This window comes from Columba livia, chromosome 5 (genome assembly GCF_036013475.1).
Source record: "Columba livia isolate bColLiv1 breed racing homer chromosome 5, bColLiv1.pat.W.v2, whole genome shotgun sequence".
Lineage (NCBI taxonomy): Eukaryota > Metazoa > Chordata > Aves > Columbiformes > Columbidae > Columba > Columba livia.
The window spans coordinates 38,855,339-38,876,311 of NC_088606.1; the positions used below are offsets into that span (position 1 = coordinate 38,855,339).

Below are 20,973 nucleotides of genomic sequence, written 5' to 3' on the forward strand. Positions count from 1 at the left end.
GGGTGCTGTGAAACACTTCTTGTCCAGCCTGAGAGGAGCAGTTACTCCTCCAGTTATCCTTGGACTGTAAGAAGCTGTTTTGATCATCACATAACCTTGCATTAAGTCCAAGTGAAGGGGAGAAGGTGATATTAATTTTCATAATGTTTGGGTTGAGGGAAAAGTAGCATTATTCCATTACAAATCAACTGTAGGTACCAAAGTCGCCTATAATCTACTGAATCTTTCAGGATATTTTCATATTTGTGACTTCACTCCTGCTGAGAGTCTGTTCAGGGCATGTGTTAACTTAAAAATAATGTATAAACAAGGTGTGAACAGTTCAGTTAAGTGGTAATCTGAGGTTAAAAACAGTGATCAAATTCAGGGTCTGAAGTTGGCGGGGGGATTGTCTTGCTGCCTCAGGAAGACTTGAAATTAAACTTGTTTTGAAATGTAGGTGTTAAGTGTGTGAAATAAAACTCGCACATGTAAACTAAGCCAGCTTTCCAGAGTTGAAGAGAGCTGGTTGAGCTCTCAAGCTGCCTTTAAGAGAGAGATGGGCTGTGTTCCCAACCACATAATCTCTCTGCTGAGGTTGCATTTTGTAGTATCTGTGAGGAGAAAATCCTCATGTAAAATCAGAGTTGTGCTCCCCAAGAAGGTTTGTGTTCTCTCCCTGACCACCATTGGGTTTGTCCCCCTGTCCCCAGCCCTGGGCAGGGCTGTGCAGTCACCACTTGAGCTAACAGAGCCAACAGCTTCAGGTTTATTTTTGTTGGGCTTCTGAGAACTTATTAACTTGAAAGAAGAAGGGTTTCGAAGATAGCAAATTTCCGCACTAAGTTTGTGTGCAGCTTTTTGTTCTCCCTGGTGTTGCCTTCAAATAAACACAGGAGGTGTAGCTTCAAAAGGAGCAAAAATCCATTCCAATTTTAGAGTAAACAGGAGGAGGATTAAGCTCCTTGACCTAGTAATCAGACCCTCCGATTGCTGTGCCTTTTGAAGATGACTGTATGTTTCCTTGTACGTGATGGATTGTGTATGTGCCTGTGAAGTAAAAGTTAACTCAGCTGTGAAATTCTAAGCAGTTTTCCTCTGCGATCATTTTGCTTTGGGTTGTGTACTTCATACAGTAACCCCACACACGTCCCACCAGCCCACCCTGCAGCATGGGGCACAGAGGAATCAGTCTGTGTTTTTTCTGTCTCACACTCTTCTCAAACCACAGCCTGTTGGTGATGTCTGGGAGCCTTTGGAAAATGAAAGCCCTCCCAAGGTTACAGTATTGAGGATTCAAATGGAGAATGGGGCAAACTGGAAGGAAAGCACTGGTTAACCCAATTCACATGCAGACTGAACAACATGGTTGTGTCAACCCGGTCAGCAAAAAACGAACAACTGCTGTTAGATTGTCAGTATCTAACCACCATCTTTCAAGCTGTCCTATATTGTCTTGAGATTTCTAGTCTCAGGGTTTAAATTTGGGAAGTGGTAGCCATGTGTCTAGGTCTGTGGTTGTGCAGTAGCACACATGGTATATGTGAAGCCCACCCTTACCAGCAGGGTTCCAAAGCACTCAGGGTATATAAACATAACTGTCACCATTTTGCATAAACCGCTAAGCCTCTCCTTCTTTTTGACAGATTGAAGACATCATTACGAGAATGCAAGATGACAAAACAGGTGGAGTTCCCATCCGCACTGTCAAGAGCTTTCTGTCCAAAATCCCCAGCGTCGTCACCGGTAAGGACCCTCGTTAGCAGGGAAGAGAGCATGAGATGATACTTGCTGCCTCTAAGCAAATACACTTCTAAAGCCACAAAAAGAAAAAAAAAAGGACTGTAAGAGAAAAATGGTTTCCTCTGCTTATTTTTTCTGCATGTCATTTTTATGAGATCAAATATTGAACAAAGATTTCTTAGTTTAGTTTAAGCAAGCTTTTGTATATCTTTGGGGTGAGTTATGTTTTTAAATGTTATATAGCTTTTATGACTACTATATATATATATATATATGTATATCTCTAACCAGGCAAAGTCATTCCCTATGATAGTAGGAAGATCTTGTGGAAGAATTCAGGAAGGAAAGCTGAAACCATGTTTTCTCACTCATACCCAGATACTCTTATCAGACAAGTAAAGGAATGTGAAATACCTTTCATGCATGTATACTGTTTTATTAAAGCTCTATGTACAAAAATGCAGATGTGCAGGAACTGGGAGTCAGAGTACAAAACAGTTCCTACCCGTATTTCCAGACACAGTGTCTTCCAGTGCAACAACTAACTTTGCCGTTGATAGATGGTGACTTCATTCAGGGTGATGTAAATTGCTTGGAGAATTTGTACTTGGGTTTCTGGTACCTGCTTTCACTAACTCAATAGTAGTATTCACTATGGTTGTACAAAACTACTGTTTTCCATCTTTTTACCAGTAGACTATTGTCCATTAGGAGATACCTAGCTACTCCTGTGACTTATAATTTATGATGTTGCTTACCTCTGCAAAGTAAATACAATTTTCTCTGTGCTGCAGAGTCTCTATCTGAATCAGACCAGATACACATACTGATGAGTCTATTTAGGGAAGTTTCTCCTTCAGTTCTGAAAAGTGAAGAGCTTCCTTCTCTGTGGCTGAGACTTTGCTGCAGTAAAATTTAAATGATTGCATTGCTGTATGCAGGCAGCTCACCTGTAACTGAGAGAAGACTGGCAGTTCTACAAGACCTTTCTTGCTCTTGGGGACTTTATACTGTTGTAAAATAATGGGGAAATAACCTCTAGCCGACAGGGACGCTGGCAGTGCAGCTGGTGTCTGGCCACTGCAAAGAGGGTTCCCTGCAGTGGAGCATCTCTGAGCTGAAGCACTTCAGCAATCTCTTTGCTGTGAGAACAGTTGGATTGAGCAGAGTTCGAGCTTGTGTTGATTGGTTCAGGAGTGTGATTTGATATCCTTGTATCAGAAAAAAATGTCCCACTTAAGCTCCAGGGATGGAATACAAATCTGCAGGGTTCTTGGTGATAGGCAGGGAATATGGAAATGGGGGAATGAAGTTTTTACTTAAATGAGGCTCAGTCCAGTTAATCCCTTTTTATTGAGCAACAGGCTCTTCTGTTGGAAATTGATCTCAGGGTGGTGACTAAGTGTAACTGGCAGTTGCAGGGTCAGGGTTTTACTGTGGAAAAGAAACCTGAGTCTAGAATAAGAAGTGAAAGTTTTGTTACTAAATTGCAGGTTATGGCTGAAGCAGGTATGAGCTAACTGTTCTTGAAGATTCCTGGGGAGAATAACCATGTATCTGATTTAAAAACTCATTCCATGATCTCAGGTTTACAATACACAAACTGGATGTCTTCAGATTTATTCAGCTAAAAAAAGTTTCTGATATTCCTGATAATATTCATATTAATAGCGTTGATTAAGAAGTTGATGTAATTGTCAAGTTGTCCCATCCTCAAAGGAAATAGAGGACTTCACAGCATCTTTAAGCTGACTATACTTATCCTTAGGTACCACCCTGGCTGGCAGCTTTCCCCTTGCACTCTGCTGTTCTGGAGCAGCAGCTGCAACTACATCACCTTGACTTGGCTGGTTTTTCACTGCATGGGGAATAGTGAAAAGCTGAAGACAAAATAAGAACAAAAGCTTCCTCTAAAACTCACAGAAAATTCTCAGATTTGGAGGGGAACAGCTCAGTACCGTTCCCTTCAGCTGATTTGAAGGCGGTTCCCTTGTGATGTGTCAGGCAGTGTAGGAAGCCTCTAAGTTTGAAAAGTATGGGAAAATAATGGCTCATCTGTGTGCCCAAAGTTTTCTGAATTTCTCATTTCTTCTTTCAGGGGTGTAGACCTGCCTATAGAGATCAAAACCAAAATAAATTTGTATATAATTCCAGTACTTGTGATAGGTAGGTAATGAGCTGGAGCAATTGAAAAGGCAGGAGCACCAATGTTTGAGCAGAAGCTGAAGACGCTGAGCTTGTTCAGTCTTGAGAAGGGAAAGCTAAGGAAAAGAGAGGCTATAAAGAAGACAGGATCAGACCCTTCTCAGGAGCGCGTGGTGGAAGCAGGAAAGACAATGTACGCAAGTGGCAGGAAATGAAATCTCAACCAGATTTAGGAAGAAAGCTTTTTAGTCTCATATTGGCTGAGCATGGGCTGGTAGTCGGGAGAGGCTGTGGAGCCAGTGTTTTGGAGCTGTTCAGGAACCCCTGAGCACAGATGAACTGCGCAATCTGACCTGAGGCTGCATTTGGCCTTGCTTTGGGTGGAGGTTAGACTACGTGACCTCCAGAGAATCTTGCCAACCTGAATTATTCTTCCAATCATCAGATACTCAATTTTAGTGCTTGTCTAATTCCACTCAATGTTACTAATATAAGAGAAGAGCTTGTATTTTCAAAAACTCAGACCCCTTCTTGGGAAGAGGTTGATTTCTAGACTCTGGCATTCTCCCACACTTTTTGTTTCTACCTGAAAAATGGAACAGCAACACTGAGATGTGATTTACTTGGCAAGCTCACAGTAACTGTGATTAACAGCGGTTTGTTTTTGCTTGACACTTCTATTGTAATTGCTTCTCACAGGAGAAATGTTAAATCTTAAAGAAAAAGAAACATTATAGCAGTGCCTTGGTACACTAAACAGGCAGCTCTGCTTATAGCGTAGCAAAGTGGGTGTTTGATTTAAAGTCTGAACACCAGGGAAAAAAAAGGCTCATCTGTGTTTTGCTTTCATCTGTACTGATGCCTAAGTTGTGAATGAGGCGTTGGGTAACGTGAGGAGAAGGAGCCTCGGGGAACTATCATTAAGGGTCCCCTCTCAACAACATGAATCTGGGAAATGGATGAAAAAACCTTTTTTGAATGTATGATGAGTCTGTGTGGAGATACTGTGCCAAAGGCACGTTTTAATCTGCATTACAAATAGATTTGTGTATCCTCTTCCCTGGCTTTTGGCTTAAAGTAGGTCAGGCAAAGGAGGACACTTCACATCACTATCTTCTTGGTTCAGTCTTCACTTCTATGGGCAAGCTGCAGTGTGAAGGTAAGATGAAACCAGTCCATGTGGCATCTGTATGCATGTATATGATGTTTTCTAATGGTAAGTTTAGAGTACAGCACTAACACAATGAACAAACGGACAGTAAAAGTGACTGAGGGCAGGCATTGATTACTGCTGTGATCCACGCCCAGACTGGGTCATCAGCCAACATCCATGATGGCAGTTGCTGCAATAAATGGAGTTTTACATTTCTCTTTTAGTGAGAAAACAGTTTCCTCAGTAATGATTTTGTTTCTGTAAATGAATCAGCGTTTCTTTATTTTCCCAGTCATCAAACTGTTGTAAGAACATCTCATTAAACTAACCAGCAGCAAAACTGACTTTCTAGTCTTCTTTTTGATTTCTATACAATTGCATCTTAAAAGTAACTTCCTGTTTGGTAGGAGGACCAAATGTGTGTACTTTCTTCTCCAACTGATCCAGACTTGGCCCTATACACTATTGCTGAAACAAGTCAGAAAGAAGTCAGTGCTGCAGAAGCTGAACTTTCCAGTGCAAAAAGCCTCCTTCATGCTCCCCAATCTGCCTACAGCCTCATTCCAGATTTTTCCTGGTCCTGTGTACCGTCTGATCCTGTGTACCAGTGTCTTTGCTAAAGCAACCCAAAGGTGATGTGCAGTCTACAAGGCTTGCACCATTCTGCCCTTCTCCCAAGAAGTTTTGATACAACTTCATCCTGACCCGTTACCCCCTGACTTCAAGCAGGCCTGTCCCCACGGCTCCATTTCGAGTGATACCTCTTCCTTCCAGCAGCCGTCCCCTCACTTGTGCTCTGCTCCAGACCTTACCCCAACACTCACTCATCGCCTTGCTGCACTCCCAAAGCTGCCTGTGTGGCTGTGAAGGGATTGATGGGTGATGTCATGACTGGACCGGCTTGGGTTAAGTGCTGCCACGCTGCTTCATGCACGCAGCCCCGCCAGTGCTCTTCACTCCTGACCTGCCATGTCTGTCCCGGACCTCTCTGAGCAGAAATTGTCAGTATGACTGAAATGTGCCAGGTGGCCTGTCGTTACTTGAGACTTGTGATCTAAACCAAGTTTGAACTGCCGTGTGTCTCTGTCTGAAGAAGCCAGCATGTGTCTTGGCAAATGCCTGTGGTGTTGTCCCAGAACACATCAGAATGTCATTTGCTCAAAGGAAATGCATTTGGATGGAGTATGGAAATCCTGTAGTGCTGGGAAAGAGAGAGTTTATTATTGATAGTGTTCCCTGATGGTGTAGTTCAGGACAGTCAAGTTGTGCTGGAGGATTTTGTATACCCATTGCAAGATGAGCTCCTGTGGTCCCGGTTTGAGTGTATTCATTGCCTTTTCTCTTCAAAGAAGGTCAAACACATCTCCCATCCAGATGTGGCAGCCAGAGGTGCAAGGCAGAAGAGCAGGTTCGTCATCTCCTGGGTTTGAAAGGTCACCGTTCAGAGGAATTGTATAAAGAAAGAGGTGGGTGGTGTGGTGAGCAGAACTAGGACTGGCAATGCTGACAAAAGCCACCACCCTCACGAGGCTTGGAGAGCAGGCTGACAGGCTGAGTGCTTTGCCACAGCGTTTACTTTCTTAGTGCTTTTTTTCATGCATAGAACATGCCTTAATGCCTTACAGAAACTGCTTTTCATTGGGACCAAGTGACTCCATGATACACAAGGATTTGGCTTCCCCTGAGCTATCTGTCCCACTGCTTGCAGCATCTGTCCACGGGATTCTAACTGGAGGATTGAGCCTGACGCAGATCTCTCTGAACATTTGGGTGGTTTCGTTCTAGATCTAAACCATCAGTCCCTGGATCTGGGACAGTGCTGGTCTCTGAACCTGAACAGCCAGAACATTTGTCAGAATGGGTGTGAGCAACCTTTTGATTAAGCATGAGTGAGCCCATTTAGTTAAAAAAAAGCAGAACAAGAAAAAAGCCTTTACCAAACATTAAGTCAGTATCCAAAATAATTTTGTGTGTTTACTGGTTTATAAATGATACAAAGTATGTGCTCTTGGGTTAAAATTGGTATATATTTGTATATAAATATATAGTACTGTACCATTTCTGGTGGCTTTCTACATTTAAGTACAGCAGATGCTACACAATAAATTCAACAGTGTCGTGCAATTGTGTGGCGGGAACCAGCTTGCAAACACTGATTGAGCATGCAAATCCATTTATTTCTCCCCAAAAATCAATTCTTCTTAGCAAGTTGCATTTAAACTAATTCAAGTCAAGACTGGGCTTCATGATCAGAACTTATGTTTTCTTTTATGCATCTCTTCTTCAAATTGCACCCAACGGAAATGTAATCCATCCTTCCCTCAATAAGAAGGTTGTTATACCTTTTAATCTAGTATTTCAAAGCTGCTGTGAATCACATAGCATTAGATGTGTCAGCTATTACATGAGTAGCGCATGCTTTGCAATTTTTTTTTCCTGTAGCTTTCTCTTTAGCTCTCTATTCCCATGCCAGGAGACAAATTAACCCAGTTAAGGAGCCAGAGAGTTGCACTGTCTTCATCCACAGCTCCCTCCTCCCTCCGTTTTTCCCTTTAAGTGCATCCAGCTTCCTACTTTTCAAAGGGTGAGAGAAATGGGGGAGGGAAAGAGGGAATCAGCTCTCCAAAGTGTAGCAATTCTTTGCTTGTTGTTAATAGGCAGATCAATGCCTTGTGAAGCAAAAGTTTAGAGGATTTGATTTTCAGAGGACAAAAGGGATAGCAGATGAATTGAATAGGATATGGTTGTCCAAGAAATAAGAGAAAGCAACGAGAATTAATATTTTTAAAAGTGAATATTCAATCTGTTTCTGTGCAACCGCACATGTGCGTGCTTAAATACATATGAAGAGCATGCAGCATGCAATTTTTCTTAATAAGCCTGAGAGTGGTAAGTGGTGAATGCTGGAAATGAACGAGGGCAGGCTGCAGTATTTGTAGGTGCTGTGCAGAGTGAGGAGTGCTGGTGTCTGTGTGTCCCTGCCCTCTGCTGCACCCAAGATACAGTTCAGTTCTGCAGCTTCACCTTCCCCACAAGCCAGGCCACGTGTGTCCTGTGCTCTCCCAGCTCAGGTGTAGCTCACGTGGAGCTTACGCATCCCTTAAAAAATGTGTGCACACAAATGATTAAATGACATAAAGCGTCACTTTTAAATGACAAAAACTGGACATTTCACATAACCATGCGCTTGAAAGTAGTCATACCTGAGGTGGAAAACCTTAGAGGAAAAGCACATCACAGCAGAGGGTGCATTAAAATTTGGCTAGGGCCCCTGCAGAACACTTATGGAACACGTCCTGATACTTTAGTATTCAGTCAGTAAAATGGCCTCTCAAGTACTATCTAAAATCCCTGAATATTCATTTCCTGACATTATAATTTTGAAGGTCTTTCCTGGTCCTGCTTGTTCTTGCTGCTTTTGAACCTCTGCATCATCAAGTGAAGCTATAGTAACTTGGAAGCGTAAATAATCGTGCTACATGGATATTGCTGTGGGCAATAAAAATACAATGAAAAAAATTTGCCAAAATCACCAAATGGTCCAGCTTTGTCTTTCTGCAGTGACTTGCCTGCTCTTCCTAGTCACCAGCAGTGAAAATAAAACCAAGACCTTCCAACCACCTGGGCAGAAGTTAGAACAACAAAAAATTAGAATTCCTCTTATTGAAAAATACGAGCATAAAAATTACTGAGCTGGAAGGCATCAAATGAAAGCTATGAGCCTGGAACAAAGCTGATCTATTAAAAATGGTTTAATTTTTTTTTTTTCCCAAGAATTTTTTTTAGGCCTTTTCCATCTTTCAGTAGAGACTAAAAGCTGGAACAGAGACAGATTTGATGATAAATTACCTGCTGAACTCCAGTGTTTAGATGAATTGGTAATTGAGCCACCATAACAAAAAATGTTACATATTAAGAGCATTCTTGTTGCTGACTGCAATTTTATCCCGAAACACAACATTTAGCTGCTGGAATATTGTGGCTAATGAATAAAGCATTAAAAGGAAAAGTCAACAATCTTTCAATGCCTGTAGAAATTCATGGGAATGAATGATTAATGCTTTTCTGCATTCATCTTGCTATCTTCAAAAGCGCAGCATTATTGCAAAAGTTTCTTTCTAGATCTGAATGACACAGCAAAAGAGCAGAGATTAATTATAAGTACTGCGTGGCTTTGATTTTTGGGTGCGAGTGTTGAGCAGGCTGCACTCAAGCTGCAGTACTTCACCTCTCTTCTCTGCACTGACAGCAACTTGGGAGGTGTGTGCTCTACCAACAGAGTTCTGCATTTTATTCACACCTCTCGCTTTGTTTGTGCCCCGCCTCCAGCACTCCTGTGGGCTGCGAAGCATCAAATACACAGCAGAGCAGCTTTGCTCCCACTGTGCCTGAGAACCCACGTACCCAACAGAGGCGTATGTGGAGGTCTGACCCTTAGACAAACCATTTTTATAACACCTCGAGGTACAGTGATACCTAAGTGCCCAATGGTGATCAATAGCAGCATGAAGGAGCAAATATTTGAAGCGTGGTTTGGCAGTCATTACTTTGAATCTATTGCTTTAATCTGATGGCATTACAGCCATTGGAAAAACAAACCCCTTTCATGGTTTGGTGAATACATCTACCTCATTATTCCATGCATATATTCTGTTCATTTTTATCTATTGTTCTTTGGCTTTTTTTAGTAAAAGTAATTTTCAGGGTATTATTTATTGAGCAGATTCTTACTTGCATTTTAATTAAAGGGCTTTTATTGCAAAACACAACAGTTCTGGAGTTTAAATTTCCTGACTTTAATCAATGTGTTGTTCTAATGAAATGCAGAAGTTAACTTTGGTAACTGTAAATCCGGTCTCATGAATCATTTTCTATTCTTTTACACACACATTAGGTTTGATAGGTGAATGATTCTTCTGCGTATGATACATCTCAGTTATAACATTGAAGTTACCAATAATGTGACTGTTGGGGGTGAGGTGAAAAGGTTGGTTTGGGTTTTTTACTTTAAATAGTACGAAGAATTACATAGTGCACCAGCTTATTTTTACCAGCCATAAATAGCACACCAGTCAGAAATTATTGTTGCTAAAAGCTACACTGGGGACAGTTAGATATTTCTCCACAAGATGCTGTAGTTGAAGGGGGCTGGCATAGCACTAGGGTGGACAAAATGCTATTACCTGGCTTGTGTGGAATAGCTGATGAATAATTTGTTTTATTTTGCCTGTTCCAGTAGAAATACTCAGATCTTTGGTCTGTTACATGTTTGCACTACATAGCACCCGAGAATGCCATAGATTTGGCTTTAGAACCTTCTGTCAGAAATAGCAAACATGAAAATGAAAAAACTTTCAGGCTTTCCTTACATATCCACCGTGATAAATAATACAGATTTGCGTGTTATCTTTAACTTCTTTTTCTGTGTGGATAAATCTCTCAAAATTGCATGCTGGTTTCCCATGGATTTGTTTTGAGTATGGTGTGAATTGATGAGCTTGGATATTTTTGATGTATGATTCACTACCACATGCAGGGAAGAAAATTATATTTTAGTCCTGCAGAGAAATAAAACTAAGCAATTGAGTCTTCATTTAGTTAATTCTTATTTGATGGCTGTGTGCTTTGTAAGAAGAGAGTCTCAGGATCCTACTTCACTACAAGGTCACTTGCACAATAAGAATTTTCTGCATACAGATACCTCCACAATATGGCCAGGATTGCAGGATTAACTTTTACCTAGAACTGAGTAATAAACCTGCAAGAAACTTTGAGAAGTTGTTTAATATAAAATGCTAATTACGCTAAACCCAAACCAAAACAAAAACAAGACTGATAAGTAACGTATGTCTGTAGCAGTGGAAAGTTTTACATCCAGTTGTTGTGGGGTGTTGTGTTGTATTGCATAGGAAGTTTTATTCTATTATTTTTGTACGTATTTTTTTTGTGGATGGGATCGCACAGTGACAGATGAGCTTTCTGAGGGAACAGTAGTAGCCACTGAAAAGAAATAAAAGTTACTGTATTGTGATCAAGTTTCAATCACGAGGCTGTTGAAAGCTGTTGTTGCTGAAATTAATTAATTGGCAGTGGCATATTCATCAAAGTTTATTTCTTTTGTCAAGTAGAAAAAACAGAATCAGAAGGCTTAAAATGTGATTTAATAGTTTTGCATTGTAGCATTTTTTATTCATAATTTATGTCATTGCCACATAGATATTGCATTATGGATTTTTTTTTTCTAAAGTAGAAGGAGTTGAATTTAGAGCTCCAAAGAGTGTTGGGTCTTTGACATAGTAGCTTGCTTTCTTGGAGAGCTATAAGATTTACTTGAAGATGACACATGCCCTAGAAGTTGAGAAGACATAACTTGAAACTATAAAAGAAGAAACAAAAAATCAAAAACCAAACAAAAAAACCCTAACAACAACAACAAAACAACAACAATACACCAGAAAACAGTGAAACAAACCAACCTTTCAAAATGAGCTTGTTGGTACACCTTTGTTTACTGACCCCAGAAACTTGCTTTGCCACCAGTTTGTGCCTGGTGCCCAGTGGGAGCTGACGAGTCAGTTCAGACACTGCAGCCCTGTGCCCAGCAATAAATGACACAGGTGTCAAGGCCCACAAGTCTGGTTGTGTGTCCTGGAATGGTTGCAAGTGCAGCTCATGTTCCTGGGAGGAGAGGCTGACCCTGGATGAGCAGAGGAGGGATGGAGACCTTTGCACATAGTGCTGTGCTGTGCAGCAGGAGATTGAGGTCATCCTTTGGTTCGGTCTGCTTACATACAGTTTCCCTGCCTCTACATCTCTCTACAACTGTAGATCTTATAGGAAAGTATCCAGTTTAAAAATTGCCTGACATGAAAAATCTGCTGTAACCTTTAAAAGATCATTGTCACCCTTAAAAAAATAGTAATATGCCAAAAGTTGTTCCTTGTGTCTGGTCTGACTTTGTCCGGATCATCTTCTGGTATTTAACCTGTTTTTATGGTTGCCATTGAAGATATTTATTCTCCCCAAAAAGATACTTAGTCACTGCAGTGAAATAGCCCCTTCACTTTCTATTTGTGAGGTTAATAAATTGTGTCCCTGAAAGAGTGTCTGACTACAAAGCACTTTTTCAAGGCCTTTAATCCCTCTTGTGCTTCTCTCCCAGACACTTTCCCAAGTTTTTAACAACCTTTTTGAACAGTGAGCACCAGAACTGCCTGAAGTTTTCCATTGACTGCTGTGCGAGTGCCAAGAGCGGGGGTAGCGTAACCTCCCTGACCCTGCTCCACAGCCACCTTCACCTGGGAGGTGGAACACCACTCTGACCCTCCTGTTACCCTTTGCCCACTAGGCGCCAAGTCCCAACAGGAAGATGCCCATCAAGAAAGGGTCTGGTAAGCACTCTGTTACTTTGATTCTTATCCATGATACATAAACAAATTAATGAGTTTCTGTTTATTACATAGTATGTTAGCATATCGCAGCACCATCTCTGTCAGTGACATACTGCTTGTTTGTTCCCTGTTCAGGTTTTTACTCCCATTGCCAGGAATTGAGCATCAAGTTAACAAACACACCTGACCTACAAACATTCTTTCATGTCTTGGCTCCAGTAAGAGAGCACGTTGGCATGTTACAATCTTTCTTTGCAGACTGTTCTTTCCCATTAACTTGTATGGGCTGTCCTGTGGAGACCATCTCACTCATCCAGATAACTGAAGATATCTGTGGGTTTCCCTGATTTTTTGTACAAGACAACTGAGCAAACATCTGTGAATGTATTCCTCTGTATTTGGATACTTTTATTTAAAAACTTAAAGGATTGTATTTCTCTGTCCCAGTGGAGAATAGCATAAGGAAAAATTAAAATAAACATAGCCAGAGCTTTCTTCTTGCAGAGTGCTGTATTTTAAGGAAGTAATATTTTGACTGATTATAGTTAGCTTTCATAGAGCCGTTCTTAATTAACGTGTTATATTCCCTTATATTGCTAATCCTTTTGGTGGCTTGGGACTTAGCTGCAGGTGCTTGTTCTGTGTGTGAACATAAATAAACTCAAGACAGAATGGTGTTCAGGTTTTGTGGATTTCTCTACATTCCCCACTTTTCTTTCCTCAAGTACTTTCTAGGGATGCAGGAGCCCATTAGGCTGGGGTGCTTGAGGCCAGGGGGGTTACCATCCACAGCACCCCACAGGAGAGCATCCCCCTCCCGGTTCCTTAGTCCCCAAGGGTGGGTGCTGGCTCAGAGCAGATCAGCTGGGGACAGATGTGAAGCCAAGTGAGCTCCCCCCTCTCTGTGCTAAGGGAAGCTCTCAGGCAACCTGGAAAAGCTCACTGGTGAGACTCTTTGCATCGTTATTCTGTAAAGCTGCTCTTCTCCACTCTGCCCTGGCAAATTTGTCGGTGTTGTGAAATTAAAGCTGGGGAAGAGTGAGGAGATCAGAACAGTATCTAACCAATGCAATAAAGCTCAAGAACATAAAGCTTGAAGAGAACTTCAAGCCTCTCTGCCCTATTCAGTCAGCCTGCTTCTTGAGCACTGTGCAAGTTAGATTTGAGCATAACTTCTAATTAGGTATCTGGGTCATGTTTGACATGCTCTCAGTTCAGCACTGACGTTTCTGTGCTCCTACTTAGCTCTAAATTTGCCAGCTGTTTTCCTGAAATAATTCCACCTTCCATTAAAGGATTGTGTGTCTTATGTAATTACACCCACAGTAGCGTGAGGGCAGTCGTAAGGGCACGGAGGTAGAAGTAGCTCACTGTTTTCCACCAACCTTGGCATTCTTTAATTGAATTATTAAAATGTGGATTCCCTCCTCTGCTGTGACAAGCTTCTCTAGCTCTGCCGAGCTCTCATTCATAACGTCTAGACTCTGTCAGTTTAGGCACAGCTCTGGAAACAACTGTCTTCTGTGCCACAGAGTCCTCTAGTGCTTTCCTGTCAACTGTTTAATCCAGAAATGTCAAGATTAAATTATATTTCATTATCTTTCTTCAGCAGTCCAAGGATTTGTTAACAGTTTGGATAGATTCAGGGGTGGGTTGCGTTAATTTTCTTATAAACAGTCTCGGGCCACGAGACAATTTCTGAAACAGAGGTTTAGATTATATGATTCAAAATAATACCAAAAGTATAAAAGCAGGTTGTGTGAGTGCTGGAAAAGTCACACCAGAATGCAGAGTACCAGACTATGGAAAAAGACTTTGTGTGTCCAGTGTCAGGCTGGACGTCTGTCTGTGACTGCTGTAAAGCAGGGTTCACTCTGTTAGGGCCCATGCTGTTGAAATAAAAGTTCTTTTAGAAAAGCCTGGTTTTGTCACCACCTACTGCTCTTTCCTGGGATTCCTGGGCTAGTCTGTTCATGGAAAAGGAAATGCCCACTTTAGGTGCAGTTTGTTAGAAATTTGCATCTGTACTGCATTACTAGCCCCCTTAAAAAATGCTGCTTTTTTAAAATGAAGAAATCCTGCTCCTCCTCCCAGCTGACCCTTAAGTCCCTGTCTAGTCTTTTTGCAGTTGTGTGTGGTGCCTCCCCCCACCTCACGGGTTCTGTGCAGCCTCATCCACTGCGCTTCGCTTCAAGCCCGCAATCATTTCATTCCGCGCCTGGTAGCATTAGTCCCCACTACCTTCTGGTGTCCTCTTTCTCCTTCCAGCTTCCCACTTTCTTCTCTGTAATTTTGTGTGCTTGGAGCAGCCTCTCAGAACCTGCATACCAGGTGCATAGATGATTATCAAAGTGGTGCTTTCAGAAAGACTTTGCATGTTTCTAGTGCCTTTCATTTCCCAGGAATAAAAGTGTGCACTAACCATCCTAACTGAGCAATGAAGACATTTAAGGTCAGATGCAAGCAGTTGAGCTCCTTGTGTGTGATTTCAGATGGGCTTTCTGTGTTTACATTGCTAAACTGTGCAGTTTGACAGCACCGTTCTGAGGTTTTATTATATCCATTCATACAAGTAGTGAAGATAAAGAGTAGGTGACTTGCCTGGTGTTAGATAAGAAGGCTGTAGTGCAGGTGAACATGGAGACATAGGTACAAGACTGTCCCCTTCTTTGCTATGGCTGTGAGAAGGATGTAGACATGGCAAGCAGGATCCTGGGCAGAGACAGATTACAACAGTCCACATTTCTCAGCATCAGAGCAGGTCATGTGCAGCAAGACAGCATGTAGGATTGGGAGCTTTTTTGGCAGAGGGGTATGAGGAGAGGTTGAAAAGCCATCACATCTTGATTGTTATGGTCACTTGCAATTACATATTTTCACTTCAGGCTACCTCTGGGTGACAGTGATTGTTAATATGGGCCTGGAGGTTTGCCCTGTAGAACAGGAGGAGCGTCCTTTGCAGGTGGTGCTGAGAGAGATGGATTAATATGCTGTCACAGTGAGAGGTAAAACCTGCAGCTGGTTTGCGTCATGTCTGCATGGGTCTGTTGAGCCACCTTGCTGGCTTTATGAAATTAAAGGAAGGTAGCATCTGCTCTTCAGCTGTGTCACTTGGCAGTGCCTGATCAGCCTGACTGAGCCTCTGAGTCTGTTTCTGCGCATTTGCTAAGAGAGGGAGTCACTTGCAGAGTTCATCCCGTTTTGTCTCGTTGCATAGCAAACTTTTTTTACTGAGTGGTAGTATTGAATTCCACTGTCCCTACCTCTAAAGCAAACCCATACAGACTTGCACGTTCACATGAATGGCAGCTGCAATTTTTGTCACACAAACTTGTATTTTTTTTTATTATTGAGCTTGATAGGTTAAGCTTTTGGTGTTGAAGATGGTAATTTCATAGTATGTTATGGGGGCACTGGGTAATATACAACCTGCTCTGCAAATAGTCGAATCTGCCAAGTAGGGCTGATAATATGCAATACCACAGTTTGGGTGAGAACTTGCTGAAGGGGCTTTGGAGTCTAGACCTGCAGGATCTCTACTGAAATACTAGTTTTTTTAAAAAGTAGCTTCTAGTGAAGCCAGGCTGCTGTGGACGCCCATGCGTGCAGCTGCCCTTGGAAACATTATGGTGAAGGCAATACTTCTGCATGCTCCCTGTATGTGCTGGGAGGGACAGAAGATAAGGCATGTTCTTTCCAGTTGTGTCCCTTCCCTCGTGCTTCTGCCTTTTTCCTCATAACCTGCAGCTGCTGAAGGGACTGGTCTTGCCTAATGAGACATGAGGATACAGAAGATTTCTCTGAGATGAGTCTCTTAACTAACATGGAACAACTTAACAGGTATGAACTGCAAAATGTGGACTCTAAGGGATGTGTAAGAAATGACCAGTCTGAGTCAAACCAATGCCTGCCAATATTCTGTCAGGCCATGGATCCTGTAGTGGATATCTAGGGTAGCATATAGGAAAAACAAGCCACGTATAGCAGTACTGTGATGGGATATTCCTCAGTCTGCAGCTGTGTGCTAGGAGGGACTCAGTGAGGGAGAAGGCAGCCAAATGTTTTGCTATTCTGTTTGGATTTGATTGTATTTTCATTTTTCAGAAATGCAGAATGAGTGTTTGGACCTCACAGTAAAGATGAAAAAGGAAGTAGATTGGAATATGACTTATTTTTTTTTATTTTTTTAGCATTTTACATTGCCATGTGTAAAATCCTATACATGTGCACATAATGTACTTTCTACATTGTGTGTGTGACATAGACAAAAGTATGTTCTCATAGAGCTGGATTTGAGTGTTTGACCAAAGGAACACTCAGGTTAACATGTACATATTTAAAGTAGTCCTTTGCTTCTAACCTGACAAATATAGTAAGTGACAGTCAAGTAACCATCTCAGTTACTTAATTGAAGATTAAGAGTCTGGCCGAGAACATGTGTTCATAGCTGGAGTTACTGCTAGTGCCACGGAGGGCCAACTGCTCTCTGCAGGAGGATCCTGCCCTGATTACCTTCAGTAGCCAGGACATCTCACCCTTAGTGTTTAGGCATGCTTGAAGGCTTCATCTTTTCCTGCAGTTCAGGGAAATGATTTTCCCTTTCTTATCCCAACACATTCCACCTGGACACATTCAACCTGTTCTGCTGTACTAACCTTTTTTTTGCCACTTGCTATCACTCCTATTTTCTCATCTCTGGGCTGTACTTGTCACACAGATGCTTTTTAGCCTTTTATGCTTGACTGGGATTATGCTGAATGGTGGCACTTTGCAAAAAAAAAAAAAAAAAAAAAAATTAAAAAATCTTGGATTTATACATCTGCCTGGAATGTACCAGAGAACCCAAATGTCCACCAGGGTCTACAGCGTGTAGCTTATAGTTTGTCAAATATGTGAACTACAGAGTGCTTTGTCCCTTTAATGTTGCATTAATGATGATTTTCGTGCAATAAATTATCTGCTTACCCTTAAGGGAAGATTTTTGATACATATCATTGATCATTTTAGAAGGAATCTTTGCAGTGCTGGAACACTGATGTGAATTACATAGCTGCTTATTTTACTGTGTATGAACTAAAATGTTCACACATTGTGGATGGCTTTTTTAAAATGTATAATTATACATTAAACTCTAACTAGAGAAAAAACATGCACAGGTTTTCCCAGAAATCTTAATCTGTTGTACAAAATGTTCATTGATGAATTGTAAAGGGAAAAGAAACTACCTGATGAGTTATGAAATTTTATCTGGGACTACATGGCAGCTCAAGAAAGAGTTGGATGTTTGAAACCAAGGGCAGGCTCCTCCAATATCTATGTGGCTGGGTGAAACACTTGAAGTGCCTTTCAAAAGGTAAGTCTGCTGTTAGAAAATGACTTTAACTATTATGCCAATACATATTTGCTGAAATCCGATAGGATGTAGGCTCCTGAGGGCCTTTTGTTTTGAAAATGGAACAAAGGAGTCTAAGTCATTTTGGCATTTTTGAAAGTTTTGTCCAGCATCATCTTTTAAAAATACAGAAAGGTTGTCTGTAAGACACCTTCCTATTGCATTGCTATTTTGTCTGGGGTTGCCATCCTTCATAGTCAAAAGATGTAACAAATCTATCTAGGGGAAATTCTCAGAAGCATGAATGTTTATTAGACTGCCATGGCCCAGTAATCATCTGAGGGAAATGTCCATGCCTTTGTGTATCCAGGGAGGCAAAGGGATGCAAACAACTAGGCAGAAGAAAAGGAGAAGCGGGCAAGGAGGTGCATTGTTTTGCTCTCAGAATTATTACTTTAGAGTAGCAAATTGCAGACAGCATACAAATACCCAACAATTTAGTTTCATAAAAGGGAGCATTCTAAACAAGCATAATCTATATAATTACTTCAAAATAGATTTAAGACAAAAATGTGCATTTAATAAGCAGATGGTAATATTGAAGAGAACTTCAGAGAAAAAAAAATATCTAGTTGAATCTAAGCCAGCTTGGGAACCTACTTATCTCCATTCCTGATAGCCACTGATGGCCTTCCCACAAAAAGGATAACAGCAAGATGATAAGCCCCGCCATTTGTTTTTGCTATAGATCAGCTTATGTTATTTTAATACTAAGAAAGCAATTAAACCACACCAACAGTGTGGCTATTTTCATTAGCATCTGCTCCGGCAAGGGGTGTTGTGGGCTTTGTATGGAGTTCTTGGTCTCCTCCGGGAGGAATTAATTAGTGGTCAAACTGGTCTGTGTTGAAAGGCAATTATATTCTTCCTTAGTACCAGAACTTAACCCTTGGCCAGCTCTTGGCCAGCCAGGACAACTTGATGCGGTGACAGTTCACAGCATTCCCTGGGCTAGCTATTGTAACTAACTCTGGTTCTAAAGAGTGGGTAACAGAATCATGCCAAAAGGCTGGAGGTGGCGAAGTTCCTGACCCCATTTTGTGAGCCTCAAGAGTGTAAGAGTTGGAAGAGCAATTAACAGGTGGAGGTGCCCATGGCCTCCCATGGAACCCACCTCCCTGTGCTGGCTCCGATGGCACTCCAGCAGCGCAGGCACTCCTGCAGTCTGGGATTTGGGTGACCTAGAAGCTCCTGTGCAAGGAAGTCCCTCAAGATGGGAACCTCACTTGAGACCTTCCTGAGTGCCATGTGGCTCAAAAGGCATAAACTGGCCATCATTACAAGTAGTGCTTAGAGGGGCATTACCAACAGCTGCCTATCTCCTGAGCATCTGCAAATGTTCGAGAACTGCAGTTTTGTTGCCTCTGGTAAGCCTGCTGTGTGCTTTTCTGCTTTGCTTTCACTGCTCAGCTTCCTGGACTTGATTGCATATCCTGAATCAGCCAGTTTTCTGCAAACTTGCATTTGAAATGGTCATGAAATAAACACATCCTTGCCATTTTATGTTTACCTTCCAAACAAGGGATAAATCTGTTCTCTCTTGACTTGTGTAGATTGGAGACCTCAGTTCTGTTTTCTATAGGCTGGAGGAAGAGCAGGAGAACAGTTAAAAATATGTATCTTGTACTGTTTAAATTGTCATGATTCTTTGATCTGTTTATGGTGTACTCACAGGACCACAAGTCTGTGGGCCTTTTCTGTGTTTTTCTGGAGGCTTCTGTGATATTGGTTTTGACTGATGGATCTAAGTGCTTGTTGTATGCTGGAAACTGATATCCTCAGGGAAGCCTCACAAGACCAGCTGTTCCTGTTAAACCAGTTGTTTGTGAGGTCCAGGACTAAATCTAAAGGAAGTTAGTCACAAGATCAAAAGCATCCCTGGCAGAAACACAGTCAGTTGGCTAGACCAGCATTCTGGGGTTTTATAGGTGTAATTTGAAGAAAGGTTTTCATTTTCAGTGGGACATAGAGGGAAAGCTGGAGATGCTGATTGTGGCTTGAAATGTTGAATACTGGAAGGGTATGTTGAAGGAAGGTGAGATGTAACTGGTGTGAGAGATGCTTCTTTAAGAAGTGAGTCAATAATTTGCCATGCTGTACTGCACTTCATCATAAGGCAGTCATCTCCACATCTGTGACGTGCATCTCAGTGTGGTTTCAAATTTAAAGGCATAGAAGACCCTCATGACTTTCAGAAGCAAATATCAGCTGTTGCTTTAATCTCTTCTCTCACCGGACTGACTCCTGGCAGCTAATTGCTGGTTTAGCGATAATCTGGCAGCCTTTGCTTAAAGTTTGCAGCACAGGTAGTCACAGTCACAGAGTGAAGCTGTGTGAGCTCATTGTCTAAGACTGGAGCATTGAAGCTGTACAATGTTGTAAGAAGAATGCATCAAATAAAGGACATGGTCCTTGACTGAATGAGCTTAGTATCTGTGGGCCTGACAAAAGGGACTTGCCCAGTACTATACAGTACAAAACACATGCTGAGTAATATCTTATAAAGTTACTTGAATGGTATCTTAGTTTCAAATCTGCATGGCCTTTTCATAGACTGGTCGTGTTTGCACAAGGCAGTCTGTGAGTAAGCTGGCAAGAGAATGTAAATACTGGCCTTTCGATTTGTTCTCTCAGGTTGGAAACAATATTCTGAGTTACCTGCCTTGAGACCGGCTGTGGTTTGCTCTGGGCATAGTGCTAACAAAATTTGCAAGGTACTGACAGGTTTCAGTCTGTGAAAGTAGAACCAAAAATGAGCATTTACAGAGGAGAGACTTTGCACAGGAGAGTAGGACTGGGGAACTTCATTGGCAGGAGTTAGTATAAATGTTCAACACACACTATGTGAAGTTATATGTTGTTCCATATTTTCAAAGTGCTAGGTAGACATCAATTCATTGATCTTTAAAACCCTGCTGAGAGACACCTGAATATTATTATTACACTTATTTTCAGCTACATAATTGACCTCCAGGAACATTGTGTGGTCTTTCCAGAGCTCTGTAGCAACATACCTGTCCTGAGAGGACAGATCCAGTTAAAGGCTTCCCAGTAGCCCACCAAAGACAATTTTTTTTTCAAATATAACTCTCACTTTGGGACTTGCTAATTGTATGTTTTCAGAGAAAATACAAGGCTACTTCAGAGGCATTTGCTATGTCAGAGTTGAT

At 41.6% G+C, this 20,973-nt stretch overlaps 1 protein-coding gene across 3 annotated transcripts in view; it reads left to right on the forward strand.

Annotated features, from left to right (window-relative positions):
* RGS6 (regulator of G protein signaling 6) overlaps positions 1 to 20,973 on the forward strand; it is a 287,036-nt gene that overhangs the window by 179,629 nt on the left and 86,434 nt on the right. For all 3 annotated transcript variants that reach the window (XM_065064488.1, XM_065064489.1, XM_021287283.2), the window contains one exon: positions 1,626 to 1,725. In XM_065064488.1, the coding sequence (XP_064920560.1) occupies positions 1,626 to 1,725 (100 nt within the window). The remainder of the gene's footprint in view (positions 1 to 1,625; positions 1,726 to 20,973) is intronic.